Source organism: Trichoderma citrinoviride, assembly GCF_003025115.1.
Source record: "Trichoderma citrinoviride strain TUCIM 6016 unplaced genomic scaffold BBK36scaffold_9, whole genome shotgun sequence".
NCBI classification, from domain to species: domain Eukaryota; kingdom Fungi; phylum Ascomycota; class Sordariomycetes; order Hypocreales; family Hypocreaceae; genus Trichoderma; species Trichoderma citrinoviride.
The window spans coordinates 1,307,326-1,321,601 of NW_020194717.1; the positions used below are offsets into that span (position 1 = coordinate 1,307,326).

At 57.5% G+C, this 14,276-nt stretch overlaps 5 protein-coding genes across 5 annotated transcripts; 3 read left to right on the top strand and 2 right to left on the bottom strand.

The window, feature by feature from the left end:
* On the top strand, positions 1-2,538 carry BBK36DRAFT_1122644 (hypothetical protein; the record flags this gene model as incomplete). Its single annotated transcript, XM_024890966.1, has 3 exons — positions 1-565; positions 882-1,724; positions 1,787-2,538. 3 exons carry the CDS (start codon positions 1-3, stop codon positions 2,536-2,538), a joined length of 2,160 nt encoding a protein of 719 aa, XP_024748694.1.
* Positions 2,539-3,766: 1,228 nt separating this feature from the next.
* On the bottom strand, positions 3,767-4,373 carry BBK36DRAFT_1207644 (ribosomal biogenesis regulatory protein; the record flags this gene model as incomplete). Its single annotated transcript, XM_024897425.1, has 1 exon — positions 3,767-4,373. Exon 1 carries the CDS (start codon positions 4,364-4,366, stop codon positions 3,767-3,769), a length of 600 nt encoding a protein of 199 aa, XP_024748695.1. The 5' UTR covers positions 4,367-4,373.
* Positions 4,374-4,733: 360 nt separating this feature from the next.
* BBK36DRAFT_1135773 (mitochondrial ribosomal protein) lies at positions 4,734-6,459 on the top strand (the record flags this gene model as incomplete). The annotated part of the gene is made up of 4 exons (XM_024892753.1): positions 4,734-4,825; positions 4,872-4,937; positions 4,990-5,588; positions 5,673-6,459. The coding sequence occupies exons 3-4, from the start codon at positions 4,991-4,993 to the stop codon at positions 6,455-6,457; spliced, it is 1,383 nt and encodes a 460-aa protein (XP_024748696.1). The 5' UTR covers positions 4,734-4,825; positions 4,872-4,937; position 4,990.
* A 411-nt stretch (positions 6,460-6,870) lies between these two features.
* Positions 6,871-9,788, bottom strand: BBK36DRAFT_1135774 (MCM-domain-containing protein; the record flags this gene model as incomplete). Its single annotated transcript, XM_024892754.1, has 6 exons — positions 9,680-9,788; positions 9,547-9,595; positions 9,212-9,471; positions 9,022-9,146; positions 7,029-8,949; positions 6,871-6,951 (listed from the first exon to the last, which is right to left on the bottom strand). The coding sequence occupies exons 2-6, from the start codon at positions 9,593-9,595 to the stop codon at positions 6,871-6,873; spliced, it is 2,436 nt and encodes an 811-aa protein (XP_024748697.1). The 5' UTR covers positions 9,680-9,788.
* Positions 9,789-10,396: 608 nt separating this feature from the next.
* BBK36DRAFT_1135775 (AAA-domain-containing protein) lies at positions 10,397-14,180 on the top strand (the record flags this gene model as incomplete). Its single annotated transcript, XM_024892755.1, has 2 exons — positions 10,397-10,517; positions 10,604-14,180. The coding sequence occupies exons 1-2, from the start codon at positions 10,401-10,403 to the stop codon at positions 14,177-14,179; spliced, it is 3,693 nt and encodes a 1,230-aa protein (XP_024748698.1). The 5' UTR covers positions 10,397-10,400.
* Between the last annotated feature and the right edge of the window lie 96 nt (positions 14,181-14,276).

Here is a 14,276-nt window from a genome sequence, read left to right on the forward strand (position 1 = left end):
ATGGGACGTACAACTAAGCCCACCCTCCAGCCGCTGATTCTGGCGGACAGCAGCGCTCTCGACGACCCGCAGGCGTCTGCTGAGTCTGCGTCGCAAGCCGCCTCGTCGCCCGTTGAATCCAATCCCAACGCCAAATCGCCCCGATCACAGCGATCCTCGCCCTTTCCCATCAGCAAGTTTGCCGTCCACAGAAACCGGCCGGCTCGCACAGGCACGTCGCCAACCCTCCAGCCACAGCCGCCGCGACCTGCGACCAGCACCGGACCGACAGACGAGGCCAGTCGCCAGCAGCAGCACCAGCAGCTGCAGATGCGCCGTGCCCAGGCCCGCGATGACTCGGAGCTGCTGCAGCCCTCAAGGTCGACCTTGGATCCTCCCTCAGCCGGAATGCCTGCCCATGGCCTGCGCCACGTCGTGCCGGACGGCGCCAAGTCGTCAAAGTCGAGCTTTTTCCAGTTCAACAAGCCGCCCAAGACTCCTGGCATTCCGCATAACCAGCAACATCTCGAGGCGCGAAACCAGCCGACATCACGAGCAGACGACAAGGGGGAACAGAATCACAGAGGTAAGGCTACATTGGCACAGAGAAAAACCTGCGCATCGAAGCCGGAGAAGCTGGGAGAACGAGCACGGAAAGATTTGGTTTGTTGCACTGCGAAAGCAATTCGAGGTGCGCGCTAGCAGGCCACCCATTTGGTTTCACCTTGTTTCTGTGCGCACCTCATTCTTTTGCTCGTGACGAGTCCCAAGGAAAAAGAAAGGGAAAAATAAGAGTAAATGAGAAGAATGAAACAGAAGGAAAAAGCAGGCTAAAGGGAAAAAAGAGACAAGACCCCGTCCGAGAACCTTTGTGGCTGACCTATTGTCCTTGTTATTCCTAGACCCGATCAGCACCGACGACAGCCAGCCGAAGTCTATTCCTTCTCAACCTTCACGCTCTGACCTCTCCGTTTCATCTTCTGGCGACGCCGACACAACCACGCCTTTGCCTTCCATCAGAAAGAACAAGTCCAAGTCGTTTGCGCTTCTGGGTCGCAGCAAGTCGGTTCGCGACAAAGAAGCCGGCCGCCTCAAGCTTGCCGTCGCGCCAGTTCCACTGCCATCAGCAGCTACCTCGAGTAACCACGCGCTTCCCGAGGAAACATCTACCAGCACCGATACTGTCGCTGCCGCCGCCGCGGCTGATGCAGCTGCCACGAACGCTCAAACCCCCATATTGTCACAGGATCGGGCGTTGAGAGACCACGGGATGAATTCGACTCCTCGGAATCGGGCAGAGGACCGAAGCGCCGGTGCTGCTGCTTGTAATAGCAAGGATAATGGGCGAGAGAAGGAGCAGAAGGCTCATTCATCGACACGCGAAACCGGTGCATCAGCATTTCTCAGCGGGCTGAGATTCACGTCCACCAGGGCTGCCGACCTGATCAGCAAGGGACTCTTCGGAAAGAGCACGCGAAGCAGCAGTACAACGGATAAGGAGCCCGTAATTGACGATGAGCATTACGAGCTGAAAGTCATCAACCTGCCCCTGGTTGAGCAAACGCGAATGACCCGAATCTCGAAGCGCCTGGAGGACTCGAGGGACAAGACAGAGTTCTGGATGCCTGCGTTTCCATGGAGAGCCATCGACTATCTGAACTATAAGGGGACAGAGGTGGAAGGTCTCTACCGTGTGCCTGGAAGCGGACCTCAGGTCAAGAAGTGGCAGAGAAAGTTTGACGAACGTACGTTTCTTCGGCACCTTGTTCTTTTTCTTCTTCAGATGGCTAACGTTGGCTGTGTGCAGAATACGACGTCAACCTTTTTGAGCAGAACGACCTCTATGATATCAACATTGTTGGTTCCATGCTCAAGGCTTGGCTTCGCGAACTGCCCGACGAGCTCTTCCCGAAAGCGGCTCAGGAGCGGATTGCTCGCGAATGCCACGGCGCTGAAAAGGTCCCGCAGCTTCTCATCGACGAACTCTCGAACCTATCCCCATTCAACTATTACCTTTTGTTTGCCATCACATGCCATCTCAGCCTTCTTCTCGCTCACTCGGACAAGAACAAAATGGACTTCCGGAACCTCTGCATCTGTTTCCAGCCCTGCATGAAAATCGACGCCTTCTGCTTCAAGTTTCTGGTGTGCGATTGGAGAGACTGCTGGAGGGGCTGCAAGAACGAGCCCAAGTTTATCGAGGAGGAGTACCGCCTGTTTGACCAGCCGCCGCCGCGTGGCCTAGCCGATGTACAGCTCCCTTCGCAGAGCGAGGTCACTGAGGCGGAAAGGCCGGCCACATCTCATCACAGCAAGCCATCGATCCAGGAGTCGAGCGAGCAGGCGGAGACGATGACCAAGCCCCAGCTCCAGCTCTCAAGATCCAGCAACAGCCTTTCATCCCGGAACTCTACCGCTTCGACGGCCCTTAGTGAGGACAAGGAGGAGCACGAGGATGACGACAGGGACATGTTCGGCTTCTCTCATACTCAGGCTACAGGATCTCGCGACCTGCGGCCCTTGTCTCCTATCCAGCCTCTATCGCCTCTTGGCTTCTAAGCATAGAAGTCGAGGCCAGGGCGTACAAAGCCAACTACACACACACACACACACACAAGAAAAACAAAAAAGAACCCTTTTTTTCGGCAAAGATACCCAGCAGTTATCATCGGCGCCGATTCATGACATGACGCCGTTTATGACTTGTTTTTGTTTCGTCTCTTCGGACCTTAGCGCATCTCCTATATACTAGAGCTTCCAGTCTGACAACGACCGGAACTTCCCCTCTACTTTCAGGTCCTCTCTACCTTGAGCTTTTCCCAGCCCCGAGGAGAACACGAGAAGCGAAGAAGATGAATGAGAGAAGAGAGACATTATAAAGGAGGAGCTTTGAGAGGCTGACTGGCCTCTCTACACCACCACGGTCTCTCCCTGTTTCATATGCGTCATCTGTCTCATTGCATTTTCGGTCTGGGTTCGCTCTATTTTCCTTTATTCCTACATCAACGTCGCGACGACCGTTTCCCGAATTTGTCTCTTTCCATTTCTAAATTGCAGATCGTTGCGCCCATCGACACGAATCCAGATTTTCCTTTTTTTCCTTTCCTACTATCTAAGGACTCAAAACGCGGAATATCGATTTTGGCCGAGAGACTCGGGCCTATTCCCTTTGTTAGGCGTCAAGCAGCATGGAGGGGAGGCTAGCCACTGCGTCGGAGGCTATTTGTGCGCCTCTATTACTATTTTGATTTCGTTCTCTCTCTCTCTCTCTCTATAAAGTCAGTTCTAGGTGAAAATGGCCATAGAAGGCGTCAAAGTGTACGAATAAAGCAAGGTGGTGACACAATAAGAAGCAGTGAGCCACTCATTTGAGTGAGGGCTGGGAATGATTTCATTCTTGTCTTTTTTCTTTGGCGGTATAAAACCATGGAGGAACGGTAGAGCATGGGAAAAGGGAGAAGAAGAGAGAATTAAGGAGAACAGTGTTGCCCATGCTAGCTTTTGAGGTTCTTCGGAACATCTAACATCTATACAAAATTGTGAAAGTCGAGTGATCCTGTCCTCGCCCGCCACCAAGCAGTTAGGTATTGATCGAGTAAAAATTATCTTGATCCTTGAATGCAATCCTCTCCTCCGACGAAAACACCCGACACCTGGAACGCCGTAGCCATGCCCGCAACTCATGGTACATGGATAAAGAAGCCCTAAACAAGAAGAAAAACCGAGAGGATATCCGCCAGTCCGAATCTTTTCAATGTGTGAGCCAGTGAGTGCCCCTTCCGTCCCATCAGATCTTCTTGCCCATCTTTCCCGCGGCATCGCGCTCGTTCTTGCGCATCTTCCTCTCGTTGCGGCGAAGGTTCTCCCTGCGCTCTCTCCGGCCATCGCCCCTGATGCTGGTGCCCTCCTTGCGCTCGGCCTCCTTCTTGGGATCGACCTCGACGAGCCAGTCGTCCTCGCCCTTCTTGTTGAGCGCCTTGTAGCCCCACTTGCGCTTCCACTCGCCCGACTCCTCGTCAAAGGCGAGGTTCTTGCGCTGCTCCCTGGTCTTGGGCTTGATGCCCTTCTTGGCGGCGAAGCGCTCCCACTTGGTCGGGGGCTTGGGCTGGGGCACGGGCTTCTCGCGCGGCAGGCGGGTGGCGGGCGCGGGCAGGGTGAGGAGGACGCCCTCGGAGGTGGACTGGAGGGGGCAGGTGGTGAGGAGCTGGTTGATGAGGGACTGGGCGCCGTCGCGGGCGAGCTGGGCGAGGGAGGCGTCGATGGCGGAGCGGTCGAGGGACACGGGGTTGGGGTCCTCGGCGAGGAGGAGGCCGAGGTCGAAGGTGTAGGGGGTCGGCTTCTCGACGACGACGGGGAGCTTTGGCTTGTTGGAGATGGAGACGGCCATTTTTGCGTTTTATGTTATTGTTTGTTTTTCTTTGGCTCGATTCAGATGGGTAATTGGTTGTGTAATTATCTGCTCGGTGAATTGAGAGACGTCAAAGTGGAAAATGACGATGGTAATGTCGAGTCGCAGATTGTATGTATGGTGTTGACGGCTTGTCGTCGATTTTCTCAACTTTTTTTTTTTTGGCCTGATAAGAAATTGTTGCGATAAAGCCTTACTTTCGCATCGGATCAGCGGTGGCTGCAATTTTCCGGGGCTTTGCTGGAGTTGAACTGCGACGGCGCTAGATCTTCAAACACAAGGTACATGACCTGCTATGTATCTCTTAGCGCAACATTTGCGCCAAGAGGTACGAGATCGGTAGCCCCTCCACAGGTACACATGCGACTTTGAGATTTTTGGCTCAATTGGAAGCAAAACCTCCAATCCGACGACCTTCACGAAAAATTAACGTGGGGGGAGGAATTGCAATCGCAAGATTCAACAACGCTTGCCGCTTTTTTTGGCCTCAATGCGGTGACGACACAACGACTGATTGAAAACGACGACATAATACGAGAGGGTCTCGCAACCTCCTCTTTTCTTTTCTCGACTTGACCCCCTCGAGGAAAACTCCCACCCATCATGGCCTCCATATCGCTACGGAGCCTCGTGAGGCCCTCCATCCCAGTTGCGCCTCGCATCCAGCCCATCATCGCCGCGGCCTTCTCCTCCACCAGCCTCCTCTCCGCCGCCGCTCCGCCCGCCATCAAGAGCCGCAAGGACCTCCCGAAGAAGACGAAGAAGACGTACAAGAAGAAGCAGAACATTGTGCCCGTCAAGAAGCCCGGCCCGGGCGAGCGCAAGGCCTTCCGCAAGCGGATCCAGCTGAGCAACAACAGCGCGCTGCCGGTGGCCGGGCTCGACGCGCTGGAGGCGCAGACCATGAGCCGGGCGGAGAGCGCCGGCAGGATGTACGCGGTGCCGGACGAGGTCGTGGACCAGCTGAGGGCGCTGGAGGCGTTCAAGGCGACGCAGACGTGGAACCTGTTCCGGAAGCCGCACGTGCTCGTCCGCAAGGAGACGGTCGAGCTGATGGGCAGGCTGGAGGCTTCGGTGGAGAAGAAGGAGGCGTTCAAGTGCGTGCTCACGGGGAGCCGGCTTTCGGGCAAGAGCTTGATGCTGTTGCAGGCCATGTCGTATGCGCTGCTGAACGAGTGGGTGGTGATTCACATCCCGGAGGGTAAGTATATCAAACTCTCTACAACGGAGTCTGCTGTTGTGTGTGTGAAAGGCTAGTTTGCTGACTTTGCTTGATATTATTCAGGTCAAGATCTTACCAACGGCAACACAGAGTACTCTCCCGTCCCTGACACGGAGCCCATGCAGTTCACCCAGCCCGTCTACTGCCTGAAGCTGCTCCAGAACATCTACAAGGCCAACAGGGCCGTGCTGGAGAAGACGCTCCTGAAGAAGGACTGGTCCCGCCTGTCGGCGACGCTCAAGCCGGGCTCCTCCACGCTGGCCGACCTCGCCCTCAGCGCAAAGGAGAGCGAGTTCGCCTGGCCCACGCTGTCGGCGCTGTGGACGGAGCTGACGCAGGAGGGCCAGCCCCCCGTGCTCTTGGCCCTCGACGGCCTCGCCCACATCAACAAGGTCAGCGCGTACCGCGACCCGGCCTTCAACCCCGTGCACGCGCACGAGCTGCTCCTCGTGCGCACCTTTGTCGACGCGCTGTCCGGCAAGACGGCGCTCCCCAACGGCGGCGCCGTGATCGCCGCCACGTCGGAGAACAACACTCACTACCACCCCTCGCAGGAGCTCGCCCTGTCGCAGCTGGAGGCCGGCCAGGCGGGCAAGCCGGTGCCGAAGCCTGATCCCTATGAGCGCAAGTACGACGACAGGGTGTACGACGCGCTCAAGAACAGCACCGTGATGCGTCTCGAGGGCGTGTCCAAGGACGAGGCGAGGGTGTTGATGGAGTACTGGGGCGCGAGCGGGATGCTGCGCAGCGTGCTTGATTCGAGGGTCGTGGCGGAGAAGTGGGCTTTGGGAGGGCATGGCATTGTGGGCGAGATGGAGAGGGCTTCGCTCATGACGATGAGGATGTGAGGGTTTGAGAAAAAAGGGGGGTATTGGACGATTCAATGATATTGGGCTGGAAGTAAAAAGGGGGGTAAAGACGTTGTATGAATATGTATTATATATAAATGATGTACCACCATTAGAATCTCATTGGTTCTGTCAGTACATGTTGTTAACGGCTCTTCTCCTCGGATGTTTCTAGTCATTGATTTGCAGTAGTTCCGTCGGCCCAGGAGGATCATTTGACTTCTTTTCATTTAGTCTCTTACAAGATCTAACCGCAAGTTCTACAAAGTGCACTCTCATCTTTCCCTCTTTACAACCCTTTGAAGCAATCAGGGTTTCCAAGAACATGATTTAAACGCCAAACCATTCTGCAATAAACAGAGTCCATAAATTGTTGTCGACCAGACCATCCAACCTCAAGCATATAGCTCTCTTTACTCTTCCATGCTGTCTTCTCTGTCGTCGTCCGCGGTGACAAAGACGAGCCTCGAGCCGCCGCCAGCAGTTTGCCATACCTAAGGGGGGGAAACATAATGTTAGAACCTGTGCTGAAGAAGAGGTGTGTCATAATGATGATGAAACAGATACTCACATCCAAAGTGGTGTACTCTTCCAGGGCGTTGAGCCACTGGTCCTCTGTGAAGCCCTTGGCAATCACCCGCTCCTTGACCTTCCTCATGCTCAGCTCAACGCCCAGCTCATCGTCCTCGTCCGCATCGTCCGGACGGCAAGCGCCCGAGTCGGCCAAGGCCTTGACGAGGTTGTAGATCCTGCTGCTGGCGTTGAGGCCGCGCCGAGGGCCGCCGGCGTCCGTGTTCAAACTCTCTTTGCTGGCTTCGACGAGCCGCAGGGCCTCGTCCACATCGTCCTGGGTGACCTGGTTGCTGAACCGGAGACGGGCGAGGGCCTGGGCCAGACGGACCACGCCCAGCAGGGTACGCGGCGTGGTGTGTGTAAACTGCTTGCCCTTCTTCTCCGCTCGCTGCTGCTGGTCTCGCAGACGGACGTACGTCTTGATCATGTACTCGGAGACGGACTCGGGGACGACTGGTCGATATGTTCGAGCCTGGGCGACGTAGGATCGCACCTCATGGGGAGAGAAGACGACATTGTCGGTGCCCAGATCGGGGTGTCGGTTGTTCATGTGGACGTAGGTAACGTGCTTGGCGAGCTGTTCGTCTGTGTCTCGGGTGGGGGTATCGAGGAGCAGGAAAAGGATATCGAAACGAGACAGGAGAGCGGCGGGGAGGTTGATGTTTTCAACGGGCGAAATGCGAGGGTTGTATCGGCCATAGACAGGGTTAGCGGCTGCCAGGATCGAAGTCCGGGCGTTGAGACTCGTTGAGATGCCGGCCTTGGAGATGGAAATGGTCTGCTGTTCCATGACTTCGTGGATGGCTGTGCGGTCGTTTTCGTCCATCTTGTCGAACTCGTCGATGCAGCAAATGCCATTGTCAGCAAGCACAAGCGCACCGCCCTCCAGAACCATCTCGTCCGTGACCGGGTCTCGCATGACGGCGGCAGTGAGACCGACGCCACTGCTTCCACGGCCCGAAGTATAGACACCACGAGGGGCCACTTTGGAGATGTACTTGAGCATCTGGGACTTGGCAACACCGGGATCACCCATCAGGCAGATGTTGATGTCGCCACGAATCTTCATACCGTCGCCCATCTCTTTGGTGACACCGCCAATGAGGAGCAGCAGAAGAGCCTTCTTGACATCGAGGTGGCCAAAGATTTCAGGGGCAATGGACTTGGCGAGCAGCTCGTAGACTTGGCCAGACTGTCGGTATCTGTCGATTCTTCGGACGAGCTGAGGGTCGACAATCATTTCGCTGTAAGCCTTCTTGTGTTGGTGGATATGGTGAGCCTCGAGGTATGTGTCAGTCAGCAGACCGGCCCTGATGGCCTTGAAGCCGGTGTAGGGCGTGGGCAAGAAGATGCCCGAGATGTCTACCACGTCACCGGGGTTGACTTTTCGAACAAGGCTGCCAAAGCAGTGGACCGTGAGAGATCGAGGGATCTGTCCAATGGGGACTTGCTCAGCCAGCTCCTGCACCTTGACCTCCTGGAAGGGCAAGAACTTGGACGCTCTGGATGAGGGATGCAGCTGGCCCTTGGCCTGGTTCTTCTTGCAATCGGACGAGGGGCACATGGTCAGGGGGCCGTACTGCTTGTCGGCGATGGGCTGGAAGATTTCGCAGCCGCAGCGGTCGCAAGTGTATGCGCTGACCTGCACAATGGGCTTGACGTCGGAAACACGCGTGGCAATGGCTCGGACGGTGATGAGGTGGCCAAGGTGCTCGCCGCGAACATGTCGCACGGCCAGGGCTTTTGAGGCACCGTCCTCGATCGCTGTCCGAGGCTTGAAGACGAGCGTGTATCGACGGGTCAGCTCAGCCGGGAACTTGTCCTCGAGGATGGTGGGATCTCTGTCTGCCAGTACGTCGAGCTCTCGATTCCTGGCCTGCCGCCGGGCCATCAGCACGTCTAGAACGTCGTCTTTGAAGCTAGATTCATTCCGCGTTAGCAAGTCTTCCTCTCTTTTTTTCTCCCAATCTGCAGCGGGGAGTCAGCCGTACTTGACCTCTTCGCTGGGCTGAGGCATGACGTTGTCTATAGCCCTGGACATGATCTCGACGTAGTGCTTTGTGTTCATCTCAATGGAATCCACGAGCTGCATTGACTCGTCTGTTTGCGACTCCCACTGCCAGCAGTCAGCACCCTGGCGCACCATCGCACATGGTTCGCCCGTGTCCAGCTCCCACTCACAGTAGCCAGGTCGTCCAGATCGACGGCGAACTCGTCAATCTTACGGTCTGCCAGCAGCTGCAGCATGTCGCTGTACTTGTGCTGGGGCGTTTTCCTCTTGGCGCGCTCCTGCTGGCGGCGCTGGCGAGTCTGGTCGTCCTCGTCCATGAGATCGTCCTCGTCGCTGAGGTCATCTTCGTCGATTGTGATGTTGCCGAGGGCGGTGGTGAGGGTGTGCTCGGGCGAGGTCTTGAAGTCCTTGAGGAAGGATTCGAACGCAGCTGCACATGGAGGTCAGTCAGTACAAGCTCTCTCGTTCACTCTCACGCCCAGTCAACAAACAAGAGGAAACCTACACTGCTGCGTCTCGTAATTGACCGGCGCTTTGAACTCGCGGAGCGCCATTGTGCGTGATGATGCCCGAATGCCAAATGCCGGGACACAGAGAGAGAATTGGGGCTCGTCGGGTGCAGTAGAGAAGAGCGAAGCCGCAGCAAAAACAAGACGAGCAGCTACGATGCGATGCGATGCACAAATTGGTGGGCTGGGAAACCAAACTTGCAGGGATGCAGATGCGTGCGTTAGTCAGGAGGAATTGCAGAGCTCGTCGAAAATGCTTGAGCCTGACGCGAGACGGACGCGCGACGCGTCAAAAGCCAATTAAGCGGTACGTACTCCGTACATACTGGGACACAGCCACGGGCAGCTCCTGCATCAGCCACAGCACAGGGGCGACACCAGCCACGGCTGTCAAGGAGATGAAGCTGAACTCGGACATCACGGAGTACATGTACTACTACCTACTAAGCAAGGATCCAGCATTTCTTGCAGCTGTTGGAGTAGCTGTCAGTACCTACGTTCCTGAAATCACTGCTCCTGACTGGATTTACTACTGATATCTGAGACCCAACTCGTCTACTGCCTTCTTCTACTAAGGTAAGGTCTTCCTGTAGCATCACCATGTCCTGCCGGTAACCTCCCAGCTGTACCTGCAGGTACCCCAGCCTCGGCTCAAATCAGCACATCCCGCATGTACCTCTGGGTAGCTCCGGCCTGTCGGCACGTGAGCCTTGCCTCGGCTCAAGCTCCAGTCACCAGCAACGCGGAATGGCTTCGCCGTGACTTGCAGCCGCAACTGGGAGCCTCTCCTTGCGACAGGCTGTGATCGTGTTCCAGCAAGGACGCAGTTCTTTTGCAATTCCACAAAGCCATGGCGCCCAGACGAAATGCGCAGTCCACCGCTGCGGAGCTGTCTCTGGTGCATCTCAAGAACTGTCTCGTCAACCTCCCTGCTTCGCTGGTCAACTTGCTGGTCAATGTCAACACTGTACGTCACTCCTTTCCACCAGCTCAATGCCGTTGGCCCCCGATGGCTCTGCCTGACACAACTAACCCTCTTCCGTTTCTTCGCAGCCCGCCCAGAATGTCGTCGTCGAGCTCACATACCGACCGTCTCCCTCCAGCGCGCAGGCCGGCGGAGCGTCCAAGGAGCAGTCCGTCTTTGTAGGATGGACGGGAATGCCGAGCAAGAGAAGGGCCGCGCAGCTGGTCGGGCAGGATGGGCTGGCCAGCTCGCGCGGCGGCTCATCGCGCAATCAGGAGGTCCAGCTGGTCGAGATCGACGCGACGTTTGCAACCACGCTCGGCTTGACGGACGGCGAAAAGGTCATGGCCACGGTTCACGTCGACCCTCCGCTGGCTCACACCATCAACATCGAGCCGCTGACGCCCGAGGACTGGGAGATTATCGAGCTGCACGCGACGTTCCTCGAGCTCAACCTGCAGTCGCAGATACGCGCGCTTCCCAACCCGGCATACGTCCCTGCCGGCGGCGCTCCGGTCCCGGCACATCCATTGACGCTGCATCTGTCCCCGACTTCGACGGCCGTCATCAAGATCACGTCCCTCGAGCCCGCGCCAGCAGCCGACGTGGCGTTTGTCAAGCTTTCGCCCAACGCCGAAGTCATTGTCGCGCCGAAAACGAGAGCCAAAGCGTCGCAGAGCAGCGGTGACCACCGAAGCGTTGCGAGCACGTCAAAGTCCAAGCGGAGCGGAGCCAGCACCATTCGGAGACGAAGCGCCAGGGAGGAGAAGCGGCCGTCTCTGCTGCTCCGCGCCATTGATCGGGCGGCCTGTAACGAGTGGTTCGACGAGGGCATCGCGGAGCCCGGTCTCTGTGTCTGGGTGGACCGTGACTATGTCCTGACCAACGAGTTCAGGGGTGTCAACTATGTCGTGGTGGATGTTCTCAAGCCGGCGGGACTGCAGAAACCACAACCCGAGGACGCAGCTGCGGCGGCGGCGAGTAACGCCTCGTCCAAGATTGTCGCGAAGCTGAAGCCGTGGGACGATCCGCCCAATGGTCAGGCTGCGGCGCTGTCAGCGCCCTTGTGTGCAGCGCTCGGCTGTACGGGCATTGTTGGAGGAATTGTCAAGATCCAGGCTGCGCCTCAGCCTCTCCCTCGAGGAGCAGTTCAGCAGATCAAAGTGTTTCCCTTTGCGGCTGGTTCCAAGGTGGGCGAGGGCTTGAGATTTGGCATTGAGACGAAGGCGGAAAAGGAGGAGTCTACGAAGCGATTCAAACACATTTACTCTGGGCCCAAGGGATCCGAGGGGCTCCTACAAGGACCGATCACTGACGGTCTTGTTGTTGATCTGTACGACGGGCTGGAGGCTCCGCAGGGATGGGAAGGCGGAATCATCAAGTTTGAGTACAGCTCAGATGTCGCATCACAGGAGCAGAACAAAGACGCGGCGCTCTGGATGGCCGGCGTGGATGCGAAGGTCCCCATTGACTTCCAGCAGCCAGTACCACGACCCCCTTGGATCTCCGAGACGGACATATTCGAGTTGCAGCCATCACACGATTCACTGCTCGTTGGCATCGACGCGCTGCTCGCCAATCTGCAGTCGCATCTCGCTCACATGTCGTCCGTCCTGCTGACCGGCACAAAGGGCTCCGGCAAGACGGCCGTGGCCAGATATCTTGCCAGCCGGCTGCGCGAAGAGGCTCTCTTCTATACAATCTACTTCTCGTGCCGCAAGTTGGTAACGGACGAGGCGAGGATATCCACCATCAAGGAAACACTTAACCGCATATTCATGCTGGCCAGCTGGGGCGCAAGGCTGGGCGGCAAAGCGCTTGTTGTGCTTGATGACTTGGACAAGCTCAGCCCGGTAGAGACGGAGCTCCAGGTCGGCAACGACAACGGCCGAAGCCGCCAGGTGAGTGAAACCATCCGCTCTGTTGTGCGGCAGTACTGCAGCAAGGACAGCGGCGTCACACTGTTGGCGACGGCAGAGGGCAAGGACACGCTCAACAGCGTCGTCGTCAGCGGCCACGTCGTCCGCGAGATCATCGAGCTCAAGGCCCCAGATAAGGATGGCCGGCGCAAGATTATGGAGGCCATTGTGAGGCAGAATGCGGTCGCTCAGGATGAGGCTTCGGGGTCGCCGGGCGATGGCAGCCGACCAGTCACCGCGAACGGCACAGAGAACTCTGAAGAAGCGAGCGACTGGCTTCACGGCAACGACTCGATGCCCAACGGCCACGACGACGGCGCTTCCGGCAAGACGGGCGGCTTCATACTGGATCAGGACCTCGACTTCCTTGACATTGCCGGCCAGACAGATGGCTATCTGCCTGGTGACTTGACGGTTCTCATCTCCAGAGCAAGAAACGAAGCCATCATCCGATCCATCAACCTGACACCCGATGACACCATCGGAGCAGTGCGTCTCAGCCGCGCAGATTTCGACAAGGCCATCAAGGGGTTCACGCCGGCGTCACTGCGCAACGTATCCCTGCAGAGCTCGACAACGACTTTCAAGTCCATCGGCGGTCTGCAGGAGACACGACAAGTCCTCCTCGAGACGCTGCAGTACCCCACAAAGTACGCGCCCATCTTCTCGCAGTGCCCCCTGCGCCTACGATCCGGCCTTCTCCTGTACGGGTTCCCCGGCTGCGGAAAGACGCTCCTGGCCAGCGCCGTCGCGGGAGAGTGCGGGCTCAACTTCATCAGCGTCAAGGGCCCCGAGATCCTCAACAAGTACATCGGTGCGTCCGAGAAGAGCGTGCGCGACCTCTTCGACCGGGCCTCGGCGGCGAAGCCCTGCGTGCTCTTCTTTGACGAGTTCGATTCCATCGCGCCAAAACGTGGGCACGACTCCACGGGTGTAACAGACCGTGTAGTGAACCAGCTGCTCACGCAGATGGACGGTGCCGAGGGCCTCTCGGGGGTGTACGTCCTGGCGGCCACGTCGCGGCCCGACCTCATCGATCCGGCGCTGCTGCGTCCTGGCAGATTGGACAAGTCGCTGCTGTGCGATCTGCCGTCGCTGGAGGACCGTGTGGACATTATCAAGGCGATGCTGCAAAAGGTCCGGCTGTCGAGCGAGTTGACGGAATCAGACGAGGCGCTGACGTCGATTGCGCTCAAGACGGAGGGATATTCGGGTGCGGATCTGCAGGCGCTCGTGTCCAATGCCCAGCTCGAGGCCATTCACGACGTCTTGGGCGACATCCACAACACGAGCAGCTCGGCGTCTGCGTCTCGGCGCGGAAAGGACGGCAAGGGTGCGTCCACGACGAGCTTCACGCAGTTCCGCTACGGCGTGGACGAGGAGGCAGCAGCTCCAGAAGCGGTGGCCAAGAGTCGCTCCGCGGCACTCGTCGAGAACGCCGCCATCCTGTCCAAGCTGGAGCAGATCAAGGTGGCGCGCCGCAAAGCCAAGGAGGCCCGCCGAGGCGGTGGCGGTGGTGGTGACGCGGAGGGCAAGGAGGCGGCGGCGGCGGCGGCAGACCAGCGGGAGGTCGTGGTGGGCTGGTCTCACCTGACCAAGGCGCTGGAGAGCACGCGGGCGAGTATCGGCAAGGACGAGAAGGCGCGGCTGCAGAAGATTTATCACGAGTTTGTGGTGGGACGGAGTGGGCAGATGAAGGATGGGCAGGGGAGTATGGAGATTGGGGGGAGGAGTAGCTTGATGTGAGATTTCAGGGGAGAGTTGAAGAGGAGGAGAAGGAGACGAGATGAACAAAGAGAGAAGTTCTAAATAGTTGCTGCGTGTGTATATAGAATATATGGCT